Source organism: Phocoena sinus, chromosome 13 (assembly GCF_008692025.1).
Source record: "Phocoena sinus isolate mPhoSin1 chromosome 13, mPhoSin1.pri, whole genome shotgun sequence".
Classification (NCBI taxonomy): domain Eukaryota; kingdom Metazoa; phylum Chordata; class Mammalia; order Artiodactyla; family Phocoenidae; genus Phocoena; species Phocoena sinus.
The window spans coordinates 85,358,439-85,382,090 of NC_045775.1; the positions used below are offsets into that span (position 1 = coordinate 85,358,439).

Here is a 23,652-nt window from a genome sequence, read left to right on the forward strand (position 1 = left end):
AACAGTAAAGACAGGATTCCCTAGTTTGAGATAGGGGGACTGTGGTCACCCTGCCTGTTGCCGAGGGGAGGCTGAAGAGAGAGGAGTTTCAGACTGAGAATTATATTATAGATAAACATGGATCGTTACTTTTGCAGTAATTAAAGTAATGGGACGTGGTATGTGACTTGTAGTGAGTAAGAAAATATATCAATATCTAATTTTATATGTGTATACATACTTGATATACATATATATCAAGTGCTATTAATTTTTATGGCTCTCAAGAGAAAAATTCTGGTTATATATTTTGTTTGAAGTCTGAATGAATAAACACATTTAGTATTTTGTGGTAGAGTCTGTATAGCTAGGTTTATCTTTTCCCCCCCTGGAAGGTATCTCACATTGGAGGGAAACATCTAGCGACCTGTGGTTCTTTAGAGGACTCTCCTGCTTTTAAAGCTGGTCTCTCAGATGCTGTGACAGGTGATGCTGGTCCCTTCTGTGGTCCCACTGCAGTCCCTGCACTCCAGTCACGGTGCTGTCCACCAGGACCAGGCCTGCTACCAGGTGTTCATTTTTTATAGTTAACAGGCCCTCCTGCAGAAAGTTGTCTTTACCCCCGTTTTAACAGAGGAAGACAGCGGTGTCCAGAGAAGGTTGAGGAACTGGCCTGAGGGTCACCCTTGGTGTGCGCTGGAGTGAGTGGCACTTCCCTCCTGGGCTCCTGACTCCAGTGTCTGCTTTGGGCACTATTATGCAGTGTTTACACATCTTAATATGTGATGTAAAGGAACTAATGAAAAAAATAGTTTCTTATTTTTCTCCTTGAAAAGTATTAACAGAAGTTTTAATCATAAAAATATTGATAACATAGAAAAGAAAAAGGTGAACTCATTATTTTTAGTAGGTTCAGACAGTCAGCAAATATGAGAAGAATGTATTTTATGCGCAGCTCTTGCTGTGAGAGCCCTTGAGTAGGTAGTGTGTGTTTCGCGGGTCATGTGTGTGTCTCCCTTGGTCAGCTTTCCTTTATCCAGTGCTGAATCACATCGCCTTCAGGAGGACAGTGTTCGAATATATCTTGTCCTCATCACATTGTTGGTTTCAGGTCTAGACTGCTCAGCTGTGGAATGTGTGCCTTATCTCTTAGTGCCTAAGGTAGAATAGCTTCACACATAGGTTTACCTCTGGTAGAGGGTTTGGAGGTTTCTTCGTGCTGTTAAACCTTCTTTTGTTATTTTAAACTAAAATTGCTCAATCTGAGGTCAGTTGGGTTTTCTGGTGAGTAGAGGAGAAGGCAATTGCAAGTGTGTAATAAGTGTTAGCAATAGATGCTTGCAGAATCCAAGATCTCCATTGTTTTTCGATGCTTTGATAGGAAGACTTGCCAATGCCTTTTCTTTTACTATCAGTGTGAGAATGGATTTGCTAAGTTTTTGTCCTTCCTTGTGTTTGTGGGCCCTTTACTATTGGTGCTTTTAATTTGCTGGTCTCCCTCTTACAACGTAATTCCTCACACTTGACGCCATAGCCCAGACACTGGCTCGCATCTGTGCTGCACTGCAGGGCTGCTCCGTCCTTGGAAGGGGCACTGTCTCTTTTAATGCAGCTGCACAGGTGTTTTTATAAAGCAGCTGCCCACCCACCGCCCAGTGCGTGCGGGCACAGCGCGCGCTCACACATAGACACACACACACAACTTTGAGGGAATCACTCCTAAGCGCTCACGGGTAGTGCCTCTTCCTCAGGGCCTTTCATTCACGCGCCCATCCAGGTTGTCTCCACTCTGCAACAGGAGGGGGTGTTTGCTGCAGTGATCGCTCACCTAACTGGAACTTAGCTTGCTGTCTGGTCAGCCTACCCGGCCCCCCCCCCCCCCCCACCCCCCCCAATATCTGTTCTAGAACACAACCGAAAGTGACAGAACAGGCATGCGGAGCGCGCTTTCTTTGTTGGAGTCAGAATGTTGCTGCCTGACGTAATATTCCCTGCGGCTGTCACTTAATTGCCAGGACAGGATGGTAGTTGATGTTCATGATGTTTTTCCCTGAGCCGTTAAGAAAAGCATCTTTAATGTCCTCAAGATTTCAGGCTTTAGAAAGATTTCCATCCAGATTGGTCTCTTAAGAAAAAAAAAGATGTATTGCATAAATTATTTCACTTTTACTACCTACTCGTTCACTGGGGGTGGGCGCGGGGTAGCGGGGGTCGCAACCCTGCTATTGGTTTTGGCTGTTTCATTCTTCGTAGAAGTTAAAAGTCTGCACGTTCTCTGCTACTGAGGCATAAATTTCTTTAAAGGGAGTGTTGGTGCAGGGTGAGGCAGCTCCAACCTAAGAAAGGCAGAATTCTACACGGAGGTCTTCGTTTTAAACACTTCAGGGAATAGAAGCGTGGTTCTCTGACTAAATCACGAGTCTTGATCTCATAACACTCACATATTCCTGTGCTTTCTCTCTCTCCCTGCTCATCCACAGCCCTGAACGTGGAACGGAGGGAGAGGCAGATGAACAGATCTTGATTATAATAATAAATAGTAGTCACAAATAAATAAACAAATAATAAATAGTAGTCACCCAGTGCCTCGCACTGGGTCTGGGCTTGGGAGGAGGAGTGTGATCCCAAAGTGTGTCACTGGGATCCTGTCGCCCTTATTCCTACTCTGGCGTCAGGAGGTGGTTAGGAGACCGAGTTCCTTCCCCAAGTGCTCTAAGCTGTCTCTCTCTCCCGCGTTAATTACATGGCTCGTGGGGTGCTGTCTGGGTAACACACCCTCTCCCTCTGGTTACATTTTGGATTTTTTTTGCAGACATTTCCTGAAAAAGAACACTCATGAGTGGGGTCTGTGGTCTTGGGATTTACAGTGCAGAACCAGATAAGCTGGTCTTTGCCGTTGGGGTGGATGGACGTGGAACCTTAGAAAGTGGTCAGTGCATCTCCTGGTGCTGAGCTCATGCTGTCCCTCACGTGGTCAGGTCGGTTTCATGTTTGCCCTTTAAAAACAAGGACATATAAGGGGGAAGTTATAATTGGAATCAAAACATTTTTAAAGACTTAATTTGTAAAGAGCAGTTTTAGGTTCCCAGCAAAATTGAGAGGAAGGTACAGAGATTTCCTATACAGCCCTGTTTCCCACATTTGCATAACCCTCCCCCCATTATTAGCACCCCTCCCCCCCACGGTACAGGTGTTAAAACTGATGAACCTGCATTGACACATCGCAATCATTCGCTTTACATTAGGGTTCACTCTCGCTGTTGTACATTCTGTGAGTTTGGACAGTATATGATGACGTAAATCCATCATTATAGTATTGTATGGAGCATTTTCACTGCCCTAAAAATCCTGTGTGCTCTGTCATCTCCCTTCCCCACTGGAATTTTTAAGTTAAACTGTCAGTGATGTGAGTGAGACATCTGGGGAGAGAATCGACAGACCAGGTTTGGCTGAGCCACTAAATGGTCTCCTTTCTGCTCCCTGGGTTTACTTTCTCATCTGTAAACTCAACCATTTTGATGAACTGGGCTTGCCTGTTCTTTGAGCTTTCGGACATTTCAGAACATAGTTACATGTTTTTGTGACACACATAATTGCCATTTGTTAGAACATGTTTGTTACGAGTCTGACCTTTGCACACCGAAACCCCAGCTAAGACAATGAGTGCATATCTTCATGGTAACAAATACTATGTAGTCCAGAAACGATATGAGAACTTGAATTTGGGCTTTCTCATACAAGCGTGGACAAGCGGTTTTCAAAATTCAGAATGCATAGGAATCACTAGAGATGGGATTAAAAAGTCATGGATTCCTGCACTCCACTTACAGAAGTCTCACGTTTGGGCCTGAATCATTGGGTTCCCCCCTTCCCCTGGCCTGGCGACGCCTGCACACGTGTCCCTTTCTGGGATTCAGTGAGGATGCTTTCCAGTTCAGATCTCAAGGGGTCCACCTCCTGCCCCCTGCAATCTCTGGGGCTACCGGGCAGTCCTTGCAGACCCCCTGCGGCCCTCACAGTGGTGTCTTTCTGACTTAAAGGCACCTCGCGTCACCCAGAGCCGTTGGCTTCACCCTGTCCTGTTTCCTGAGTGTTCCTGCTACAGAGTAGTGTTTTTCTGTCACCATGTAACGCTCCTTCTCGTGGACTGTTTTGCAACCTTCAGCCACCCCTGAAGGCGGGGGTGGGGGGGGGGCTCTCCCTTCACCGGTTAAGTGCAGCCCGCCCTCTGCTTACTGAGGTTGGCGTTGATGGGCTTTGCTCTTAAGCAAATAGAAAGCCAACTTCAGGCAGCTAATCTGCAAAGTTTTCTTTCAGATTAAACTCAGCAGGAAGCAAAGGCATCGTGATCTCCAGTGCTGCGCTCACATACCTTCAGATTCCCTAGAGAATTCCCTTCGGGATGTTCTTTCATTGGCTTTTGCTGGTTTCTCATGAGAGAGAAAGGCCAGGGATTGAAAATCAGTTTTTATTATTGGCTACTGCATTGCCAAGTTTGGTTATAATCACTTAAGGTATTTAAGCTGCAGAACGCTAGCCTTGGCAGCCCCCTCTGGAAGTTGGTTCAGTAGGACACTTGCGGTCCTTTCTCTCTGAAGGTCCACAGCCTGGTGTAGGGAACAGGTCTGCGTGTGAGTCCTGAGCTGGTTAACTTAATCCTCTCCAAGCCTCACTTTTTCCATCTGTAAAATGGGGATAACGGTACCCATGCTGGGTTGTGTGAGGAGTAAAGGATAACGCACACAAAGCTCTTTTGTTCACTAAATGTCGCAAGAGTGGGGACAGCTTGGTGCCCCGTGTCCTGTCCTCACGGCCTGTCTCCAGGTGTCCTTGCTGGAGTTCAGGCTGTGAGTGCACACACGCAAGTTCAGGCTTGTGGAGGCAAGAAAATACCTGTCATCCCTAAGGTGTGTTTCCCTGCCGCTCATAGTGTCACAGACTCAAGAGATCCCCTTCTTTGACTTTCCTGCCTGAGTTTCCTCTTGTGGATGAGACCCCGGAATATTTGCCTCCCAGTGAGCATACTTTTTTGGTCCAGCAAAGTGCTTGCAACGTAACAGTTATTCAATAAATATTTGTGGAACAAAGGAAGTTCCAAGAACTGTAGTAAGAAAAGATGAATCATGATCCCTGACCAGAAGAAAATGAAATTAATATTTGCAAACCAATTAGACACCATGATAATTGAGAAGTGCTGGGTCTGAATTTCAGTTTCCCTAAGCTAGACTTTTATGCACTACAAAATATCAAAATAGTTTTTCTTTCAGGACCAATATTAGGCATATTTTAAGTTTTAGGGGCAATAAGAATGTACCACTGAACTCTTTGCAAAAGGTTTCTCCCTTCTCAGTTGTTTTCTGGAAAAAAAATTTTTTTTTAAGGAGTTCACAATTTCAGTCATAGATATAAAGAGCTTAAATGCTTTGTTTTGCTAATTGGAAGAGTTAAGATAAAAAAGGTTTACTAGTTCCTTTCTTGTTTCTCTGGGTCAGGGATAGGAGGGCTCCGGGTGCCTAAAGGAAGTAACATAAATATCACTGAAATAATGCAAGAGTACGGAAAGGGTACATTACATTGTAGACTTCTTGCTTCTGCGTGAAAAAGTAAACATAGAAGTTGTGTTCAGTCATTTCAAACAATCACGAGCACCATCGCAGCGAGCATACTTATTCATCAAATGCATTTTAATGGAGTTATCGGGGTTCTAGGTAAAGATGATGCAGCGTGCGGTAGCTTCCTAGTACTTGGCGGTAGTGGAAAATTAGGAGGATAGGAACCTCACCATCTTTTTCGCTTGGGATTTAAAAGCTTCCCTTGAATGCTGCTGTTCCTTCTGCCGTTGGCTCCTCTCTGTGGCTTACAGACAGACTTCATTAGAGGCAGACAGACAGGCTGCCACAGTGTCCGCATCTTAAAACCATGTGGTGGTGTGTGTTTTCCTTTCTTTTCCTTCTTGGAACTTGTGTCATAAATGTAATACGTATTTGCAAATGCAAGGTGGCAGTTTCGACTCAGGAACATGCAGGAGAGTTGACAATTAGGGCATTTTCCTCAGCTTGGACGCCTGCTGAGGGTAGTTTGAGTTTTCCTTTTAGAAAGAGAAACACGCGTTTTCCTCATTTAAAGACCAGAAAGGAATCAGGTGCCACGAAGTTTGTTCCTTTGCCCATGATCACACACATATTAACACTCGGTGCATTCGGCTGGAGCTTTCCTCCTCAGGCTATTTTGTTGGCCCTTTTGGTTCCTTGACCCAAAGATGGCCCAACTCAGCACATAGGCTATGACTTCTGTTAGTTTCACATTTGGAGGTTTTCTTTTTTTCTTCTTCTTTAAAAAAAAAAAAAAAAAAAAAATTAGAGAAGTACATTATTTTAGCACCCCACTGTATTGGCCAGCCTTTTGAAAATAGAAATGGGCCGACATTGGCTGGGTTTGAGATGGTTGCAGGTGTAACTAGGGAGCAGGGTCAGGGACTCGGCGTGGCTCTCTCGTTGTGGGGAGAGGAAGGCCGTCCCCTGGGTGCTCTCTGGGTGCCAGGGGTGATGTCTGGGTGGAGACGCCGTGTACTTTATTTATAGCCTGCCTTATTCTAGAAGGGGCTTTAGGTCCCTTAGCACACTGGATCCCACAGGAAGCTTGTAGAAGTTATAAGCAGCTTTTCCAAGGAAATTACAGCAGTTGAGGTAGCAGAGGAATGAGAGTCCAAGGCTGCCTAGTCCCAGATTTGTTTCTTCCAGCATGTTGTCTTGATTCTTGGGAGGGAAGCAGAATTCTTAGTTTCCTGATTTAAATTTAAACTCAAATGGACCTAATTCTGAAAGACCTGGTGTGTGTTAGTGAAGGCTACTGCCTTTGCGTGGGCTGTCCTTCAACACAAAAATAATGATTTGTTGTTAGGTCCTAATTCCATCCTCCCTCAGTGAGGGAGTCTCATTCTACGTGAACAAATAGAGTGAACCCACGACCCTCAGCTATCACACCATCGTCATACTGCTGAGGCTGAAGGATACACGGTGGCTTTGAGTTCAGGCGTTGAGGGAGAAAAGGAAGATGCCTCTAATTTAGAAACATCTAGGGAGGTTTTTCTATCGGCCTCTGGGTTTTCCTGAGGATCAGATGCTCAGAAGGCCGTCCTTCCTCCCCATCTCACCGACACACATCTGTCTCACCACCTGCCCTCTTGAAAAGCGGGGAAGCCGGACAACTCTCTGGGCGTTCCCTCTCATCGCTTGGTTCCATCTGCGAGAAGTCTGCTGCGGTAATTTGGACATGACCCCACTGCAGGAAGAGTAACGGGCATTTGTTTTCAGATGTGTGGGCTGACCAGGGGTGAAGGAACTGGTCTTCGTGTCCCTTACGTGGAAAGGCCTGAAGGGTTACTTTGTTCTCTTAAGTTCTCCTCTTTGTTCGTGGATTCTTGGAAGCTATACCTTGGCTTCAGGACTGTGTTGCCCGTCTGTGCTAATAAATCCACCTCCTGCCATCGATGGAGGGAAACAAGGTGCAGCCTTATTTTATCACCAGGGTTGCACTTGACCCTGTGCCATGTGCTGTCCTTTGCCCCTCGGTTGTTCTTACTGACACCCCTGTGACGTGGACAGTGTTGTCACCCCACTGACAGGGGACGAAAGTCCCCGAGTGGAGGAGATGCCGGGTGGGCACAGCCGTGGTGCCCGAGCCGGGCCGGGAGCTCTGTCCTGCAGCTGCAGAGGGTCATCGGCTCCGTGTGTCCGTGTGAGCACAGCTGTGGGTACCGCGCTCAGGACGGTGAGCTTCCAGAGCCTGGAACCCACGGGTGGAAACTTGAAACGAGCGAGTCAGAGGTGGACACATCCACGAACGCTGGCTGTTAGACGGACAGGGAGTAAGTAAACCGTGGCCATTCGAGTCGGACATGTGGGCCTGGGTGCCGTGAGCAGATGGCTATTTCCTGACACAGGGTTGGTCTCCCCCCCGCCGTCTCCACGGTGGGGCTGTTCCCCGTGCCAGGTGGCCCCTCGGGCCACGTCATGTGCCGAGTGGGGACCGACAGACAGGGTGACGTTCCTTTCAGGATCGTGAGTCACCCAGCTGTGAACAGAGCCGCGGTGCAGGCTGTGCCCTGGGCTCTGGGGATGCAGGGCAGTGTGACGTGGGCACGAGGGCCAGTGGGCCTGGGGACGCTGGGTGGCTGGAAGGCCATTTGGGGACTGCATTGGGGCCGGTGACCAGGCAGGAGGCGGGGCTCCTGGGACGGGCCCGCGTGGGACCCCGCACCGCCTGCTGCAGAGGCAGAGCTTCTACAGATGTCTGACCGTGGATGCCGGGATGGGGCCACCCTTCTGAGCCCGAGGACGGGGGCTCTGCAGGTGGGTGATGCTGGAACGAAGTTCCGGGCCTGTGGGCTTTATTTGCCCTGCTTTCCCCTGTCTAGGCTGTCGCCCAACCCTGCTTGGTGAGCTCCTGGGCCGGCGCTGGACCCCATCCCGCTGTGACCACAGAGAGTTGAGAGAGAGTTGTAATTCAGTGTCATATTCATGGAACTGTTTTGTCCAAGTTGTAATTTGAGTCCCTGCCCAAGCTTTCCAGAATAAGTGGAGAGCTTTCCTCAGGTTTCAGGTTCTAAAGTTCATAGCTCTTTCCATCACGAGGCCACAAGCGAGGCCGGCTCTCGGAGACTGTGGGGACGTGCGTGCTGTTTCACGTTGGCGGCGGCAGGAGCGTATTCCACAAAGCCCTTGAGGAGCCGGTGCTCACGATGTCAGGGTAGCTCTTTGTTGCTCTCCTGAGAGATGCCCAGCAGAGCGTTGCAAGATGGGTAGGGATTAAGTCCCTCCCTCCTGGTCTGGGGGAGGGGACAGGAGAGCTGCATCAGGCTTGTTTGAAATGCTCGTGATATAAATGGATAACAAACGTTTAGGTTCTAGACTGGGAATTACGACACAGCTGCAAGACCGCGCTCTCTCTGTGCCCCCCATCTCTTTGTGCACCCGCTTTATTCCGAGTAATTATGCTCCAGCCTCCCTGCATTGGGATCACAGGAAAGCTTCGAAGGAGACTCTCAGTATAACTTGTAAAATCAAGTAATGGGTATTGGGGGTATATGAGCGGAAAATGACTGTTACCCAGTTTTGACAATAAATGATATCCAGACTTTTCTGGTCATTTCCTTCATGTGGAATGTTGAGAAGGGAAGGCTGGTCAACCTGATGTATGGAAGAAAACATTATTTAAGTTGTTCAGATTGAGAAGTAATGATGCGTAAATGAAGCCCGGGAAAGAAAGAGGGAAGTGATTCTTTATCAAAACTCCTTTGTTCTACTGATGGTTTGGTTTATTTATTAAGTGGGGTTCACGAGTCTTACAAACCAACAGAACCATCCTGTTCTATTGGAGAGCATAGGACTCTTTCATCATCAGTTTTGGGGAAAAAGTACAGAAGAGGTGACTTGCCGAAACGTCGGCCATTCTGTACTAATGACTGTGCAGAACAGCCGTGCCCATTCTCTTTTCTTTTTTCTGTTTTTCAGGGTCGACACGTTAAAACAGGTCAGCTGGCAGCCATCAAAGTTATGGATGTTACTGAGGTAAGCTTGGGTCACAAGTGTTTTTAAAGAAATCGTTAGATAAAAAACAAGGATCCTCCTGTCTCTCCAGCCCACTACTTAAAAGGAATTGTTGTGTTTGGAGAATCGATCTTAAGCAAATTGCATTCATGTGACACCATGGGTTCAGAAGGGCCAGCAGATGAGCTGGCTGGGGTTGTTGCAGATGGGTCCCAAGTAACTAAGAATCAGTAGCATTTTCTTAAAAAAAAAAAAAAAAAAAAAAGCACATCTGAGTGATGTCATCCTTGACAATATAATGGACCATAATTGGAAACATCTTCTCTAATGGCAAAGAAAAGATTTGAGAAGGGATCACAGAGGTCACCTGAGTAGGGAGGTTGAGGTTGGTGGGTGGAAAAGCTTCTCTGGGGTATTAGGGCCACATTTGGGCCATTTCTTTTATTTTTAAACATGGGGAAGGAAAACAAATACAGCCAAGTTCCCAGAGGTTTGAAAACAGAAACATCTGCTAGAATGCTGAGCAGATTGTTGGCAAAAATTTAGTAGCAAAAAATAGTCCTTGAAATGGTCACATGAGGATTTACTGTGTAGCTTTAGATGGGAAAGAGGAGAAATTAACACTAATGAAAGGTAGGTGTGTGTGAGCCCGCGTGTGTGCGTGTACCTATACTCATGGGTCCACATTTAATTAAAAAAAAAAAAATAGCCATGGGTTGTAATGAGCCCGATCCATCTTACTTTAAATTATTTTCATCTGAAACTTTATCCGCTCACGATTGCTTCTAAGTTGCCTAATTATGAATAAGATTTACATCATATATCACAGATTCTAGAGTGAGTTAACCAGAAACCGTGAGGATTTGGGATGCCTTTAAATCACGCCCTGATCTCCTAAGCCTGGGGTCCATGGAGGGCGAAAATGGCTAAACTGGTCTCAGGTGTGCGGTTGATCAGCTCGAGGGGCGGCTCCCCCACCCTCTTCTCCCCTCGGTCTCTAGTAACACGCTCATCGCCAGCATGCATATTGTTTTAGTAAGAGTTAGAAATGTTGTCTCTGGATCACGGGGCAACTGCTAGAACCTTATACAGATATTTGAAGATGTGACGTTTTATGCCGTGACTGCTCTCTTTCCTCTGTCATTTTTTAATAATGGAAAGTACCATTGCTTGGCTGGCCAGAAGATTCTTGTAACCTCCTGGGCGATTTCTGTTGCGTGCTAGCGATCCTGTTGGATTCTTTCCAGTGAAATGCTAATTTTAAGATTACAGAGCAGTGAAGGAGCCGCCAATTCTGACTTCCTGTGACTTAAATACCACAGTCGGTTATTGATGAAGTGCCACAGTGCGTGGACCGATCGGGGCCCTGCCCACCGGGCCTCTGTTCACGCTTCCGTGCGGGTGGCCGGTGGTATAGCTGGAGGCTGCGTCGTCTGACAGTTATCCGCACCCTCCTGACTCGGTTACTGCCAGACTTGGGGTACCATTTTTAAACGTAATCTTTGGGAATTCTATGACGCATTTGCCAGCCCTGAGAGTTGAGGTTCTTTCCTGGCTTCAGCCCATGCTGCCCTGGCTGACACGCTGCTGACATGTCCAAGGGCCTCGAAGTGAGCTTGTCAGCTCTGTGGATGTCCTGTGCAACGTATGACCATTGCTTTAAGTAAAAAGGCACGTTAAATCCTCATTCTTCCCCCACTTAGCGTCATCACTTGTTGGTGCCCTGGTGCGTTTCCTCACCATCATCTCTCTGTGAGCACGGCTGTAAAACACGTACCCGTGTGTGTAATAGACACTTTTGGTGAGCTGCATACAAGAGGTGTTTCCTTGCCTGAAAAAATCAGGCAGTGTTGGACAAGTGCATTTTCAAGATTCCTTTAAAATAATTACGCAGAACCCCTGTGTTCAGGTAAAATGAAAACCAGACGGTGAGTCTTCAGAACAAAATACAAACCCAATCAACCATTTACTGTGTTGGCCTCTCAGTACTGTTTCTTGTGTGCCGTTTTCATGTAGTGTCCTCACTAGAGAGTGACCTTGGTGCTGTAGCTTGGGGCACACTCAGCGCCCCGAGCAAGTGTGATTGCGGGTGGAGAGCTTGTGTAGCTGGGCCCCTGGAGAGCAAGGCCTCCCACCCTCCACATCAAGGGCCTGCCTCTCGGCTCTTCTTGCAAAGTTGAGGGCATTGGCCGGCGTGGGACCTGGGAGCAGGCTTGGCAGGAGGGAGAATTTGCAGCTGATGTTTCTTGTTGCAGCTCCAGCAGGAGGGGCTGTTGCAGAGGGTTCTGTGGCTGAGAGCGGGGTCCTGCGTGGTTTCAGACTCGACTCAGTTTCATCTCGGGAGCAAAAAGGTGTGGATGCGTATCCTTAGGAAGCGTCACAGACTCGTCCTGCTGGTTGAGCCTGTTCCTTAGGTGAAATTGAGAGGCAGCTACCAGGCTACTGGTTATTCCTCAGGTTCCGAAGGCCAGAGGAGAGCAGGTGTGGGGAGGGAGGTGGCCCGGCTGCTCTGCCCCCAGCTGTGAGCTCTCAGCAGCCCCGAATAAACGCACTCCAGGCCGGCTGCCCCGAGTCCGCGTCACCTGCCACGCTTGATTATGTGACCCTGGAAAACAAAGCAGACCGAGAATTCACGTTTCAACCCTGGGTGAGGTGCCAGGGGCTGTCTGGGAAACTGAGGGGTCTGGAAAGGGGGCATTTATTTGCTCGAGATGGACAAATGTCTTTATGTTTCTTCTTGGGCTTGAACTATTTTAAGAATCGATTTTCTTTAGGATTTTGAAGGGTTCTTTTTAAAGAAAGTGTGTCACTTATCTGATTGGTGGTGGGAAGGGTTGAAGGACGTGTCCAAACTGGACAAGACCAGGACATGAGATCTATAATGTGTTGTTTTTGTTTTTTAGATAATTATAGATTCACAAGAATTTGCAGGAAAGCATACAGGGAAGCTCCTTGTACCCTGCACCCAGTTTCCCCCAGGGGTAACATCTTGTATAACTGTAATACATTGTGTCACAACTGAAGTCCTGCACAAAACAAAGCCAGCTAAGGATTTGACCAGGACTCCAGTGTTTGTTAGATTATAGCAGGTATGTCTGCCTGCGTGGCTTAGAACCAAGGCAGCCACGGAGAGTCGGCACTGATACAGTCCACAGAGCTTCTTCAGACTTCCCCAGTTTGACATGGGCATGTGCGTGCCTGGTGTGATGCGTTTTGAGGGATACTTGAGTTGGTTGTTTGAATTCTTGATAGCCCCTTCATTTCAGTCTTTGGGTCTCAGTGTCAAACTTGTATTATTCCCATCACGCATAAGGGACTGAGTTTGTTTCTTGCAGTTGGGGTATCACATTGTTTCTGTTTAACACTCTGGAAGGTAAAAAAAAAAAAAAAAAAATAATTATCTAGATCAGTAATTCTCAACTCGAGGTCCACAAACTCTTTAGGATTTGTTTCTGCAGTTGAATTTTGTGTTTTCATTTGAATAATTCCCACCCAACATTTTTTAATGAAAATGTTCATAATTACAGAACTGTTCAGAAAACGAACATTCTCTACCCTTCGCTAGATTCAACAACTGAACATTTCATTTGTGTGTGTGGTACATGCGTATTGCTGTGATACCAAGATGCTTCACTTGTAAATACTTGAGCACACTTCTCTTAAAATGCAGTCAGAATCATAACACCACCTGAGAGGATGAATGGTTTCAGATTGTCGCCTAATGTGGTCAATTTCAGTAGCCTCAGTTGTGGCGAGAAAGGTTTCTAACCATTTTTTCCCAGTCATAGTCTGGTGGAGGTTTATGCATTACATTTGGTTATCTTCTCTCTCTTTTTTAAGATCTTTTTAAAAAAAATTGAAGCATAGTTAATTTACAGTGTTGTGTTAGTTTTAAGTGAACAGCAAAGTGATTCAGTTATACATACACATACGTATATATATTCCCTTTCAGGTTCTTTTCCATTATAGGTGATTCAAGATACTGAGTGCAGTTCCCTGTGCTCTGCAGTAGGTCCTTGTTGTTTACCTGTTTTATATATAGTAGTGTGTTTCTGTCAACCTCCCCAAACCTAATTTATCATCCTCCACCCCACCCCGCCCTTATCCTCTTTGGTAACCATGTTTGTTTTTTATGTCTGTGAGTCTGTTTCTGTTTTGTAAATAAGTTTATTTTTACTGTTTTTTTAGATTCCACATATGCGTGATATCATATATTTGTTTTCTCTGACTTACTTCACTCAGTCTCTGTGTCCTTCCACATTGCTGCAAATGGCGTTAGTCCATTCTTTTTAATGGCTGAGTAATATTCCATTATATATATATATCCATTGACATAACTGGGTAGACAACATGAGGTACATATAGATATATATGACAGTTAGCTTATCTCTTAAGTCACTTTTGCTCTAGATCAGTTCCTCTGCACCTCCATGTCCCTCCTACTCTTTTTTTTTAAGAGAAATCGACTTTTGGAAGAGCTCAGCCAGTCGTTTGGTAAAATACCTCACATTCTGGATTTGTCTGATAGTTTCCTCACGTTGTGCTTTAACTTGTTTCCTCCTCCTGTCTTTCCTGTAAACTGGAATTAGGTCGAGGCTTGAATAGACACAGAATAAGAATTTTTTGGCAGGAACACCTCATTGGTGGCATGGTCTCTTCCTGTTGCGTGACCTCAGGGGGCATGCCCATCCTGGTTGTCCCAGTGTTAGTGAAGCCAGTTAGACCTCTTGATGGAGGAGGCGACTGCAGAGTTCCCCACCGTCGAGGGGCGCCCTCAGCTCTGCACTGGGAAGTCATCTGCAGGCGATGCTGTGTGAATAGTTACGATTGCAAGGTGGTGGTTTTCAGAGTCTGTCTTCTAGGCTTGTTAGCTTGCATCAGTCTGTAAAGAAGAGTTTCCTTTCTTACCCACTCCCACCCTTTCTTGTCTTCTTTCTTATTCTAGATACTGCTGTAGACATGGGCAGTTTTATTTATTCAATGTGTTTCCATCAGTTGTAGCTGCCATTAGTATTATTTAATGAAATCATGCCAGATCTGGCCATGGGAGCTCTTTCAGGACTGCCTTCTGTAGCCCTTTGATATGACCCCATTCGTTTTTGAGTATTTCCTTGTTTTTTGGCACAAGTAGATATTTGAGGCTCATCTTCCAGAATCTGGATCCCTTCCTCTGAGGAGCCTTAGTTCCTTTCAGTGGGAAATGCATTTAGAAACCAATACCTGGATGCTAATCGCTGTGTGCTCATCGCTGATGAGGTTTTCTGCTTCCAGGCCCTTTTAGTAGATAGAGCTTGGGAATATATTTTTCAAAATCAGTTTTTCCTTAATTTTTAAAATCTTGTGTATTTTGTATTTCTTTCCCTTTTCTCCTAGCCTGAAAAATTTTGGTTCCTAATAAAATAATATATATGTTTGCTTTATCCTTTTTTTTTTTTTTTTTTTTTTTTTGCGCGGTACGCAGGCCTGTTACTGTTGTGCCCTCTCCCATTGCGGAGCATAGGCTCCAGACGTGCAGGCTCAACGGCCATGGCTAACGGGCCCAGCCGCTCCGGGGCACGAACCCGTGTCCCCTGCATCGGCAGGCGGACTCTCAACCACTCCGCCACCAGGGAAGCCCTGCTTTATCCTTTGATAAACATAAAATCATTTCAGAATTACAATAACAATGGTACTACTTATCAATAGGCATGGAGTGAAGTTTGCTTTCTCTGAAGCCGTTTTTGTCCTTAGGCTATATCTGTGACGGATTTACAGAGTGCTATATTCAGAAGTTACTTGAAATACTAATTTCTCTGTATGGCTTATCAATTTGATATGTAGCTACTAGCTTCAGTTTCTATTTTAATTCATTTATAGAGGGTTTCCTTTTCTCCTGATTTAATTTTTGAATGTGTGAATCATTTACATGTTTCACAAGTCAAAACTCTATAAAAAGGCACATATTTCAAAATATGACTTTAAAAAGCTTAGGCTTGACCGTCTGGATGATGGGCCACCGTATACCCAAATACTGCCATGCAGCTCCGTGCCCTTATTTGTGTTTGATAATTGCCTTGGGCAAAGGAGGGCTCATCCTCTTGGGGTGATGCAGAGAGCACAGAGGCAGACAATGCGTAGTGCTTCATGGCAGACAGAGATGAAATGGTGCTCTGTGGGCTGACGTTTCGCTGCAGCCCATCACTGACCCCAGTCCAGTCTTCGGGCTGGACTGGCCCCACGGTCCTTCCTTCACTAGGCCTTCCTGGCGTAGGATGGGGTCTAAGTGGTAGATTCTCAAAGTGTGGTCTCCCAGCAGGCGCGCCTGGGGAATTTGTTAGAAACGCAGTGTCTCAGGCTCCATCCAGACTCCTGCATCAGAAATCTGGATCGGGGCCCCAAGTTCTGGGTTTTAGTAAGCCCACTAGGGGATTCGGAGGCACCCTGAAGTTTGAAAACCCTTGTTCTAATGGGCCATAAGGAAGAAGCCGCCCCCTCACAGCCTTGCAAGTTGAAGGATTTCCAGCGTAGAGACACTGAGCCTTCGTGCCGAGGAGCACATTGCTAGTCGGATTTCAGGGACTAGAACTCAGATCTCTGATTCCCAACTGACAGCGCCTTGAAAGTATTAACCATTTAAATGTCAGGTGTTCAGTAGGCTTGTTGATAGAGCTGATATGGTCTGGACCCCAAGGGATGGGTGGATATTGCCCATCAGATCAGCCAGAGCAGCCTGTCTTTCAGTCCTAACAGCTGAAGTGTTGGTGATTGGTGATTGAGGCATATTCCTTGGAGGATGGGAAGATGCTGGGCCTGATGCCCACTGGGGTGCAGGACGCTGGTCGGCAGGTTTTGGTGGGTGCCCTCCCTGCTCCCGGCACACGCTCCTAGTGATGGGAGAGTGAGAGCTGTGTAAAACCTAGCCTCTGCTCGTGGTCAGCCTGGGGAGGCAGGTGCCACAGAAGAAGGGCACGTCTGATGGGCTCTGATGGGCTTTGAGTGCCACCCGAGCTGGGTCCCACGGAGGAGGAGACGGATGCTCGCTCGCGGGGCGTCCACGCTCAGGCAGGAAGGAGCAAACCCGCTCATCCCGGTGACAGGGGCAAGGCCCTGTGAGCCTAACAGCTTTACCACTGTTGAGCTGCAGGGGGCACGATGTACTGAACGTGCTGCTCTTGTCTGGACAGAGGTGAGAGCAGAAGGGAGGGAGGGAGAGGTCTCTGTGGACTGTGACCTATTGTCCCTTCCTTCTGGGCCTCAGAGGCCAGTTAGATGCTGCAGGCCTGAGAGCTTGGTCCTGGCTCCTGGCCCCCAGCCTCCTGTGGCTCCGGCAGGCTGGCCACGGGGCTGACCCCATCGTCAGGGGCGCGGTCAGTGCATCCGTGTCAGCTGTCATCTTCAGTGGCAGGCTGTGTGCCCCCTCTTCCAGATACTCTCTCCTTATCTTCTGTTTCTTAGCTGCCTTAACAAACTACCTTCTCTCTCTTAGCTGCTGGGAAAGAAATGATACACAGGTTTGTGGGGTGCTAAATTTTATCTGGCATTTTCTTACCTTCAGTAACTTCTAACTTAATTCGAATGATCTTGATATTAGATTTCAGCTTCCTAATTTGGATTGTCTTCCTCAGCCCTCCTGTAGATAAAGGTCACAAGTTGTACCTCTTTATTATTATTGTAATATTGGTATAAGGCAAATCCTTGAAGAAAAGTTCTTAAAGTTCATTAGAAATTGTTAAGCTTTGATTTATTATAATTTAAAAATATGGCAGTAATTTTGAGAACCAGTAGTCCCACTGTGTCCCCACCAATCACACCCTTATTTTCACACTCACCTCCCTAAGAAGACTTCTAAGATTTTGTTTTTTCCTAATCACCCCAATGAAAATTTACAGTCTGCACACATCTGCTCATGTACTGTACGTGTATACATAAAAGTGGTAGGTTTTTTTTCCTACACCTCTTAGAACCACTTTTCATCCCCTTAGAGGGCGATGTCACCCCATTGAGAACACCTGGTGTAGAGCAAATAAGCATGGACCTTTTACAAAAGAGCTAGGGTGCATTTTGTACTATTTCTAATACTTCCTTCTTTAAAAAGTTCACTAGATACTAGAATTCATCTTCAGTGATGATCAAGTGTAGAGTGGATGAAGTGAACTGATAGTTTTTAAGGACTTGCGCCAGGCGTTGCGTTGGGTGTGGTACAGGCTCGGCTGGAATTCATGGATGTCCTTCTCCCCTGCATCTACAACAGATGGAAGAACAAAGGTGCGACTTGGGCCACAAGAACAGACTGACTGTAAAGCCTGCTCCTCTTCTGTTTTTTTATTTTACGTTTAAATTTTCTTGAAGTATTGATTTACAATGTTGTGTTAATTTCTGCTGTACAGCAAAGTGACTCAGTTATACGTATATACATTCTTTTTCACATTCTTTTCCATGATGGTTTATCACAGGATATTGAGTATAGTTCCCTGTATAGGACCCTGCTGTTTATCCAGCCTGTTTATACTAGTTTGCATCTGCTAATCCCACACTGCCAGTCCTTCCTGCCCCCAAACTTACTCCCCTTCCACTATCCTTCTTTCTCTAAAAGTAATGTGAAGTTAACTTAGGGTTAAGCCAAACCACTCAGCAAATAGGTACCTGTGGATGTGTTTTAAAGATAACTCTGCTGGTGAGGATGTGACAGTGAGATTTTGTAAAGGATTAGATTTTTTGTTTTTGTCAAGGATAGAATGTGTTTCTATTTGGGATTGATTTCTTCTAATTTAAGAATGTGGGGCTTCCCTGGTGGCGTGGTGGTTGAGAGTCCGCCTGCCGATGCAGGGGATGCGGGTTTGTGCCCCGGTCTGGGGGGATCCCGCATGCTGCGGAGCGGCTGGGCCCGTGAGCCGTGGCCGCTGAGCCTGCGCGTCCGGAGCCTGTGCTCCGCAACGGGAGAGGCCACAACAGTGAGAGGCCCGCGTACCGCCAAAAAAAAAAAAAAAAAAAAGTGTAGCTGGGAACTTACAAAATATGAAAATTCTCCTGTTCTTGTCTATTTCATAAGTAAATAAGTAGAGGCAGGTTAAGATTAGGTGGTGTATGTTTTTCACACTGCAAAGCCTTCATTTTATGTACCGATGACAGCACGATGTTATGAAGGTGATTGATTGACCTGCCCAGAGTTCCATAGCTCCCTGCAGGACAGCACCCCGGTTCCCTTTATTAGTTAGATGCACGGTGACATCTCCTGCTTCACTCGGGGAGCACAGCTCTGTGTCCTGTACTTGGGGTCTAACTAGCGCCAGGTAACTAGTCACAATGCCCAGTAAGTTGTAGGTACTCGAATCTTTGATGAATTGAACAGCGTGTTCTGGTTTTGGTGGGCACTCGGAGAAACATGTCATAGTTGTACAGTATTGGTTTCATCGTCCAAGAGAATTACAGTCATGTATTGTTGCAACAGAGAACTCTTGGAGGTATGACCGTGTTTTATAGCCTTCTCATTTTTTGTAATAAAAAATATTAAAAATAACTGTAGGTGTGACACATTAATCTTAAATAAATAATAGTAAAACCTGCTCTTCGCACTTGGACTACGTTCCTCTAGGAAAGAAGATAAAGGAGTCTCTTAAAATCACCAGTGGTTAGAAAGAGTGAGTACATTTCTGGCTTTTGTTTTTAGAATGGTCACTGAACTAATAAAAATGATTTATTTACTTTTCTCCTTTTTCCTGTGAACAGAAGCTTGAGGCCTATAAATATTTTTCAGAGTGAATTTATAGTTTATGAGCCTCGTCGAAAGTCGGGCGCATTTATTTGATAGTCACGTCCTGGCTTTTACTGTAAGACAGTGTTAACACCTTTGGTAGACTAGGGCCTGAAGTTCAATTTAATAAAGCTTCAGCTTCCCTACCTGTAAAATGGAATAATAATTCCTACTTCACAGGCTTTTGTCAGAATTAAAATTATATAATAGATGTAAAGTGTCTAGCATATAATTTTTACATGGTGAATGAGGGTTCCTTTGTTCCCTTCTCATTAAAGATACTAAAACAATATAACTCATCACTTTTGCTGAAGACGTTTTAACACACACACCTGCCCTCCTGAGCAGCTGTTCTCTGACCTCTCCAGAGGTCAGACCTCTCCTCCTCCTCTGTGTCCATCCTCTCTGCAGGCTCCTGCCTCAGGTGGCTTCTTTGTCCCCTGGCGTAGTCACACTGTCTGGTTCTTCGGGACCCCTTTTGTCTGGCCCTGTGAGCTGTCTGCTAGGGCCGTTTTAATGGTACCTGGAGAGCCACATGACCGTTGCATGCTTATGTTAATTCTGTACTGGGTTATAAACTCTGTGGGGAGCTAACTGTTTTAGGATTCTCATAGCATTTCCAGGCTTTGGACAGAGCCCATCACATGGGTGGCGCTCAGCTTCTGTTTGCTGCTTCTGAACAATGTCCTGGCAATTTTAAAGGAGAATTTCCAAAGTGTTTTGAGTGTTGGCAAAAAAAATATCTATATCTATATCTATCTACCTATATCTACCTATCTATACACCCTTTTATAACAATAGAGACAGCCCTTATTTTAATATGTATGTATTTTTTCTGTTGCTTTGTGGTTTACAAAAAAGAAAGAAAATTAAATCGGAAAAGAAAAATATTACCATCCATTCTTACTGGAAATAAGAAAAAGTACTCATGGTTTTGGTCAGATGCAGTTTGTGTTCATTGGGACCGGAAAGGGCATATGTCAGCCATGGTTTGCGGGCTTTTGTTTTCGTGCCCTGAAATGCTGTTCATGAAGTTGCACTAACTCATTCATTTAAACAACTACTAAACACTTCGTCTTTTTAATGCAGACTCTTCTCAGATGTAGGGTGGAATAGAAAGATTAATTTTGCTCCAGAAGGAGCTGTTCTTAATCTCTTGGTAAAATAAAACTTGCCGTGAAAAGGAGCTCTTTGTGATCGTTGATGAGCCCTGCTCTCCAGGCAGATGCAGCTTCCCTGTCATTTCATGAATCAAAGGCATTTTTCTAAGGAAAGCAAATAGTTGAATTTAAAGAAAACACCCAGCAATTTTTGTACAACCTGAATTGCTGTTTTTAAAAATATGGACACTGTACTTTAACAATCCCATCCTCCCTCCCCACCAGCTGCTTTTTTTTTTTTTAATTTGGGGGCTCTAAATGCAAAATTTGATTTTAAAATCTTGATACTTCCCTTCTTCCATTCCTAGCAAACTTATTAAAAAAGTTGTGCATTGGAGGTCTTCAAGACCATCTCCAGGCTTAATGATTCCCTAGAAGGACTCACAGGGCTCCGTCTATAACTGCGCCCTCAGCTGTGATTTACAGCCAAGGAAGGACACAGAGCAAAGTCAGCAGGGGGAAGAGGCGCATGGGATGAGGTCCAAAGGAATCCATGCACAAACTTCCAGGAGTCCTGTCGCAGTAGAGTCAGGTACATGATTCCTCCAGCGGTGAGCTGTCCTAACACGCGTGCAGTGCTCTCCACCAGGGAAGCTCCTCAGAGATGCAGGGCCTGGAGTTTTATCTGGAGCTGGTCACGTAAGCACCCTCTGCCTGGCACGTACCTGAAATTTCAGACTCCCTGCCGGGAAGTAGGTGTTCAGCATAAACCGTATTGTCTGTTCAAACACCCCAGGAACAGGGAGCCACCCTTCTCAATCCAGGGGATGTTGGGAACCCTCCCAGATCCAAGCTCCGGGTGCCAGCGTAGGCCGCAGCTTTGCACACAGGCCTCCGCAGGGGTAGCAGCCTCAGGCCTGGGGATCAGACTCTTCTCCTGGACTCTGTGCAGCATCTCATTGGATGTCTGGTCTCCTGTGAGTCCCTCATCTTCCCCCGAAGCCTGTTCCACCCACAGCTGTTTCCTTTCTCCGTCGGGGGGCTTCCCGCCTTCTGCTCAGGGCACAGAAGCCCTGGCGTCCTGCGACCGCGGCCTTCCTGCCACGTACCGCTCACCCCGTCTGTTAGGAAATCCTGTCGGTGCTGCCTTCAAACGGTATCCAGTTTGGCTCAAAATCGTCGTGGCCGGTGGTGGCCTGTGGGACGTCTGGGCCATGGGTCAGTAACTGTTGACTCCGGATTAGAGGTACAAGAGGGTTTGTAAGCTGTTTTTTCTGCTTCTGTGTATTTGAAATTCATAAGAAGTTAGCATAGTTTGTGAGTCTGTAAGAAAATCTTACACATGTGAATCTTGCCTCTGTGTGTGTGTGTGTGAAGTATGACATGCATACAAAAAAGTGCACAAATGACAAATCCAGGACATTTCTGAAAACTGAACCCACCCCACTCACGAATCAGCAAGAAACAGAGCGTAGCTGGCAGCCCAGGAGCGCCTGGTGGCCCTTCCGGTCACCACTCCTCCCCCAAGAGTAACTACCCTCCCGACTTCTAACGCGATCCATTATGTTTGCTGTGTTTGTGGTTGATGTGCAGGGAACCATAAGGTACTGCTGTGTCTGCTTCTTTGACTTGACCTTACTGACTGCGAGAGCCATCCACGCTGCTGCACGTAGAGAGCGTTTGTTTATTCTCTCTGCTCTTAGTCTTCTGCGACGTCACACGAGCTTCCAAGAGAACAGTCTCCTCCGGGGGGCGTGGAGCTCGCTCAGTAGCCTGGTGCCAGTCGTGCACGTAGCAGGTGCTGAATTGAATCGCTACAGAAACAAGGAAATTGACCTGGTGGAGGAAGTTCTCCTTGAACGGGTAAGAGACGCTCAGGTGCACATTATAGGGAAAACAGACCTTCGCTTCTTAACTTCTTGTGTTTTGGGCATGATTAAATATTTCTTTTCTGGTTTAATTTTATCTGCTTAACTGCAAGAGTTAAGAGAAAAGTCGGCGTCGCTAACTTCCGATGATCAGGGATAAAGTGGGAACTTCTCTCTGAACTCCATCTGCCTTGGCTTTGAGTTTCCCTGCTGTGACAGGTCTCCAGCAGAGTTCTTACCCAGCGCCCTCGAGGAGTCTCCACGTCACACCGCTGCTGACTGTTCATCCTCTTTGAGCCGCTGGTCATTTTTCTGCTGACCCTGCGATCTTGGCAGGGGTCCTCCCCTCCCCGCTTCAGGGATAGAGGTTTGGGGTGACATGCAGACGGGGAGATAGACCCTGACAAATGGGATTCCAGCCCATTCTATGGGGGCCAGCCCGAGTTCTTGCCCCACCCCCACCCCTGCCCTGTCCAGTCCCCCTCCCCCTGCCCCAGCCACGGTCCCTCCCAGACCTTCACAGGAGACCCTCTCAGCACTTGCTCTCTCTCCTTTCTGACCACAAGGGTGTTTTAAGACAACACACAGCAAAGCCTTTGGTGAGGCATTTTGTTGTAGCCTTAGGGCAGCAGGAACAGGCGTAACTGTTAGGTCGAGGGACTGTGTGGCCATGTGGTGTTTCCTGAGGACGAGTCCCCTTCCGTGGGCCCCTGGGTGACCTCTTCTGTGAGTGAGAGAGAGAGAGAAGGTGTTTATACCAGGAAAGAGCTGGCACCCTCCTTGTTGTGGTTTCATTTCAAGGAAACATCTAGTCTCCTCTCACTTTTGTTCACTTACTGGAGAGGCTGGATGTGTTTTTGCCTGAGGCTAGAACTAAAGAAGACCCCGTAGTTATTGTTTCTCCTTAAGTAGTTTAGAAAGAAGAAAACAGGTTATTTGGAAAATAGCTGCAGAGATGGTTTTGTTCAAAAGGTGCAAGGAAAAGAAGACCCTTGAGAGAGAGGAGGTTAAAATTTGGAATCACGAGGTCCAGCGGCAGTGTCTCTTTGGACCTTTGCGAGAGCAGGGGCCGGACTGGACTCGACTGTCACATACGATGCGGTGCTTGTGGACCTGACAGTTTTGATGGTGTGATAAATGTGGACCTGATACTCTGAAGGAGGCACGTGGTCCTGACAACTGAATGATGTCCCCGTGCACGTGGTCCTGACTCTTCCGAATGATGAGGGTGGTGTGGGTGATACTGCTCACCCAGTTCCAGTGGTATTTTTTTTTCCTCTCATCTCCCCTACCTTCTTTTACCTAACCCGACACGTCTTTATGCTGGTTTGAGGAAGTACAGCGACATGTCTTGCTGTGCTTGTGTAAGTGCTTCGTGATGATACCATGGTTCACGTGGGGTGTGTGGTGGCGGGGAGGTTTAGGGA

General features: G+C 46.5%; 1 protein-coding gene across 38 annotated transcripts in view; it reads left to right on the forward strand.

The window, feature by feature from the left end:
- The window catches only part of MAP4K4 (mitogen-activated protein kinase kinase kinase kinase 4), a 176,258-nt gene that overhangs the window by 72,446 nt on the left and 80,160 nt on the right, over window positions 1-23,652 (forward strand). For all 38 annotated transcript variants that reach the window (XM_032653694.1, XM_032653698.1, XM_032653687.1 and 35 more), the window contains exon 3: window positions 9,492-9,548. In XM_032653694.1, the coding sequence (XP_032509585.1) occupies window positions 9,492-9,548 (57 nt within the window). The remainder of the gene's footprint in view (window positions 1-9,491; window positions 9,549-23,652) is intronic.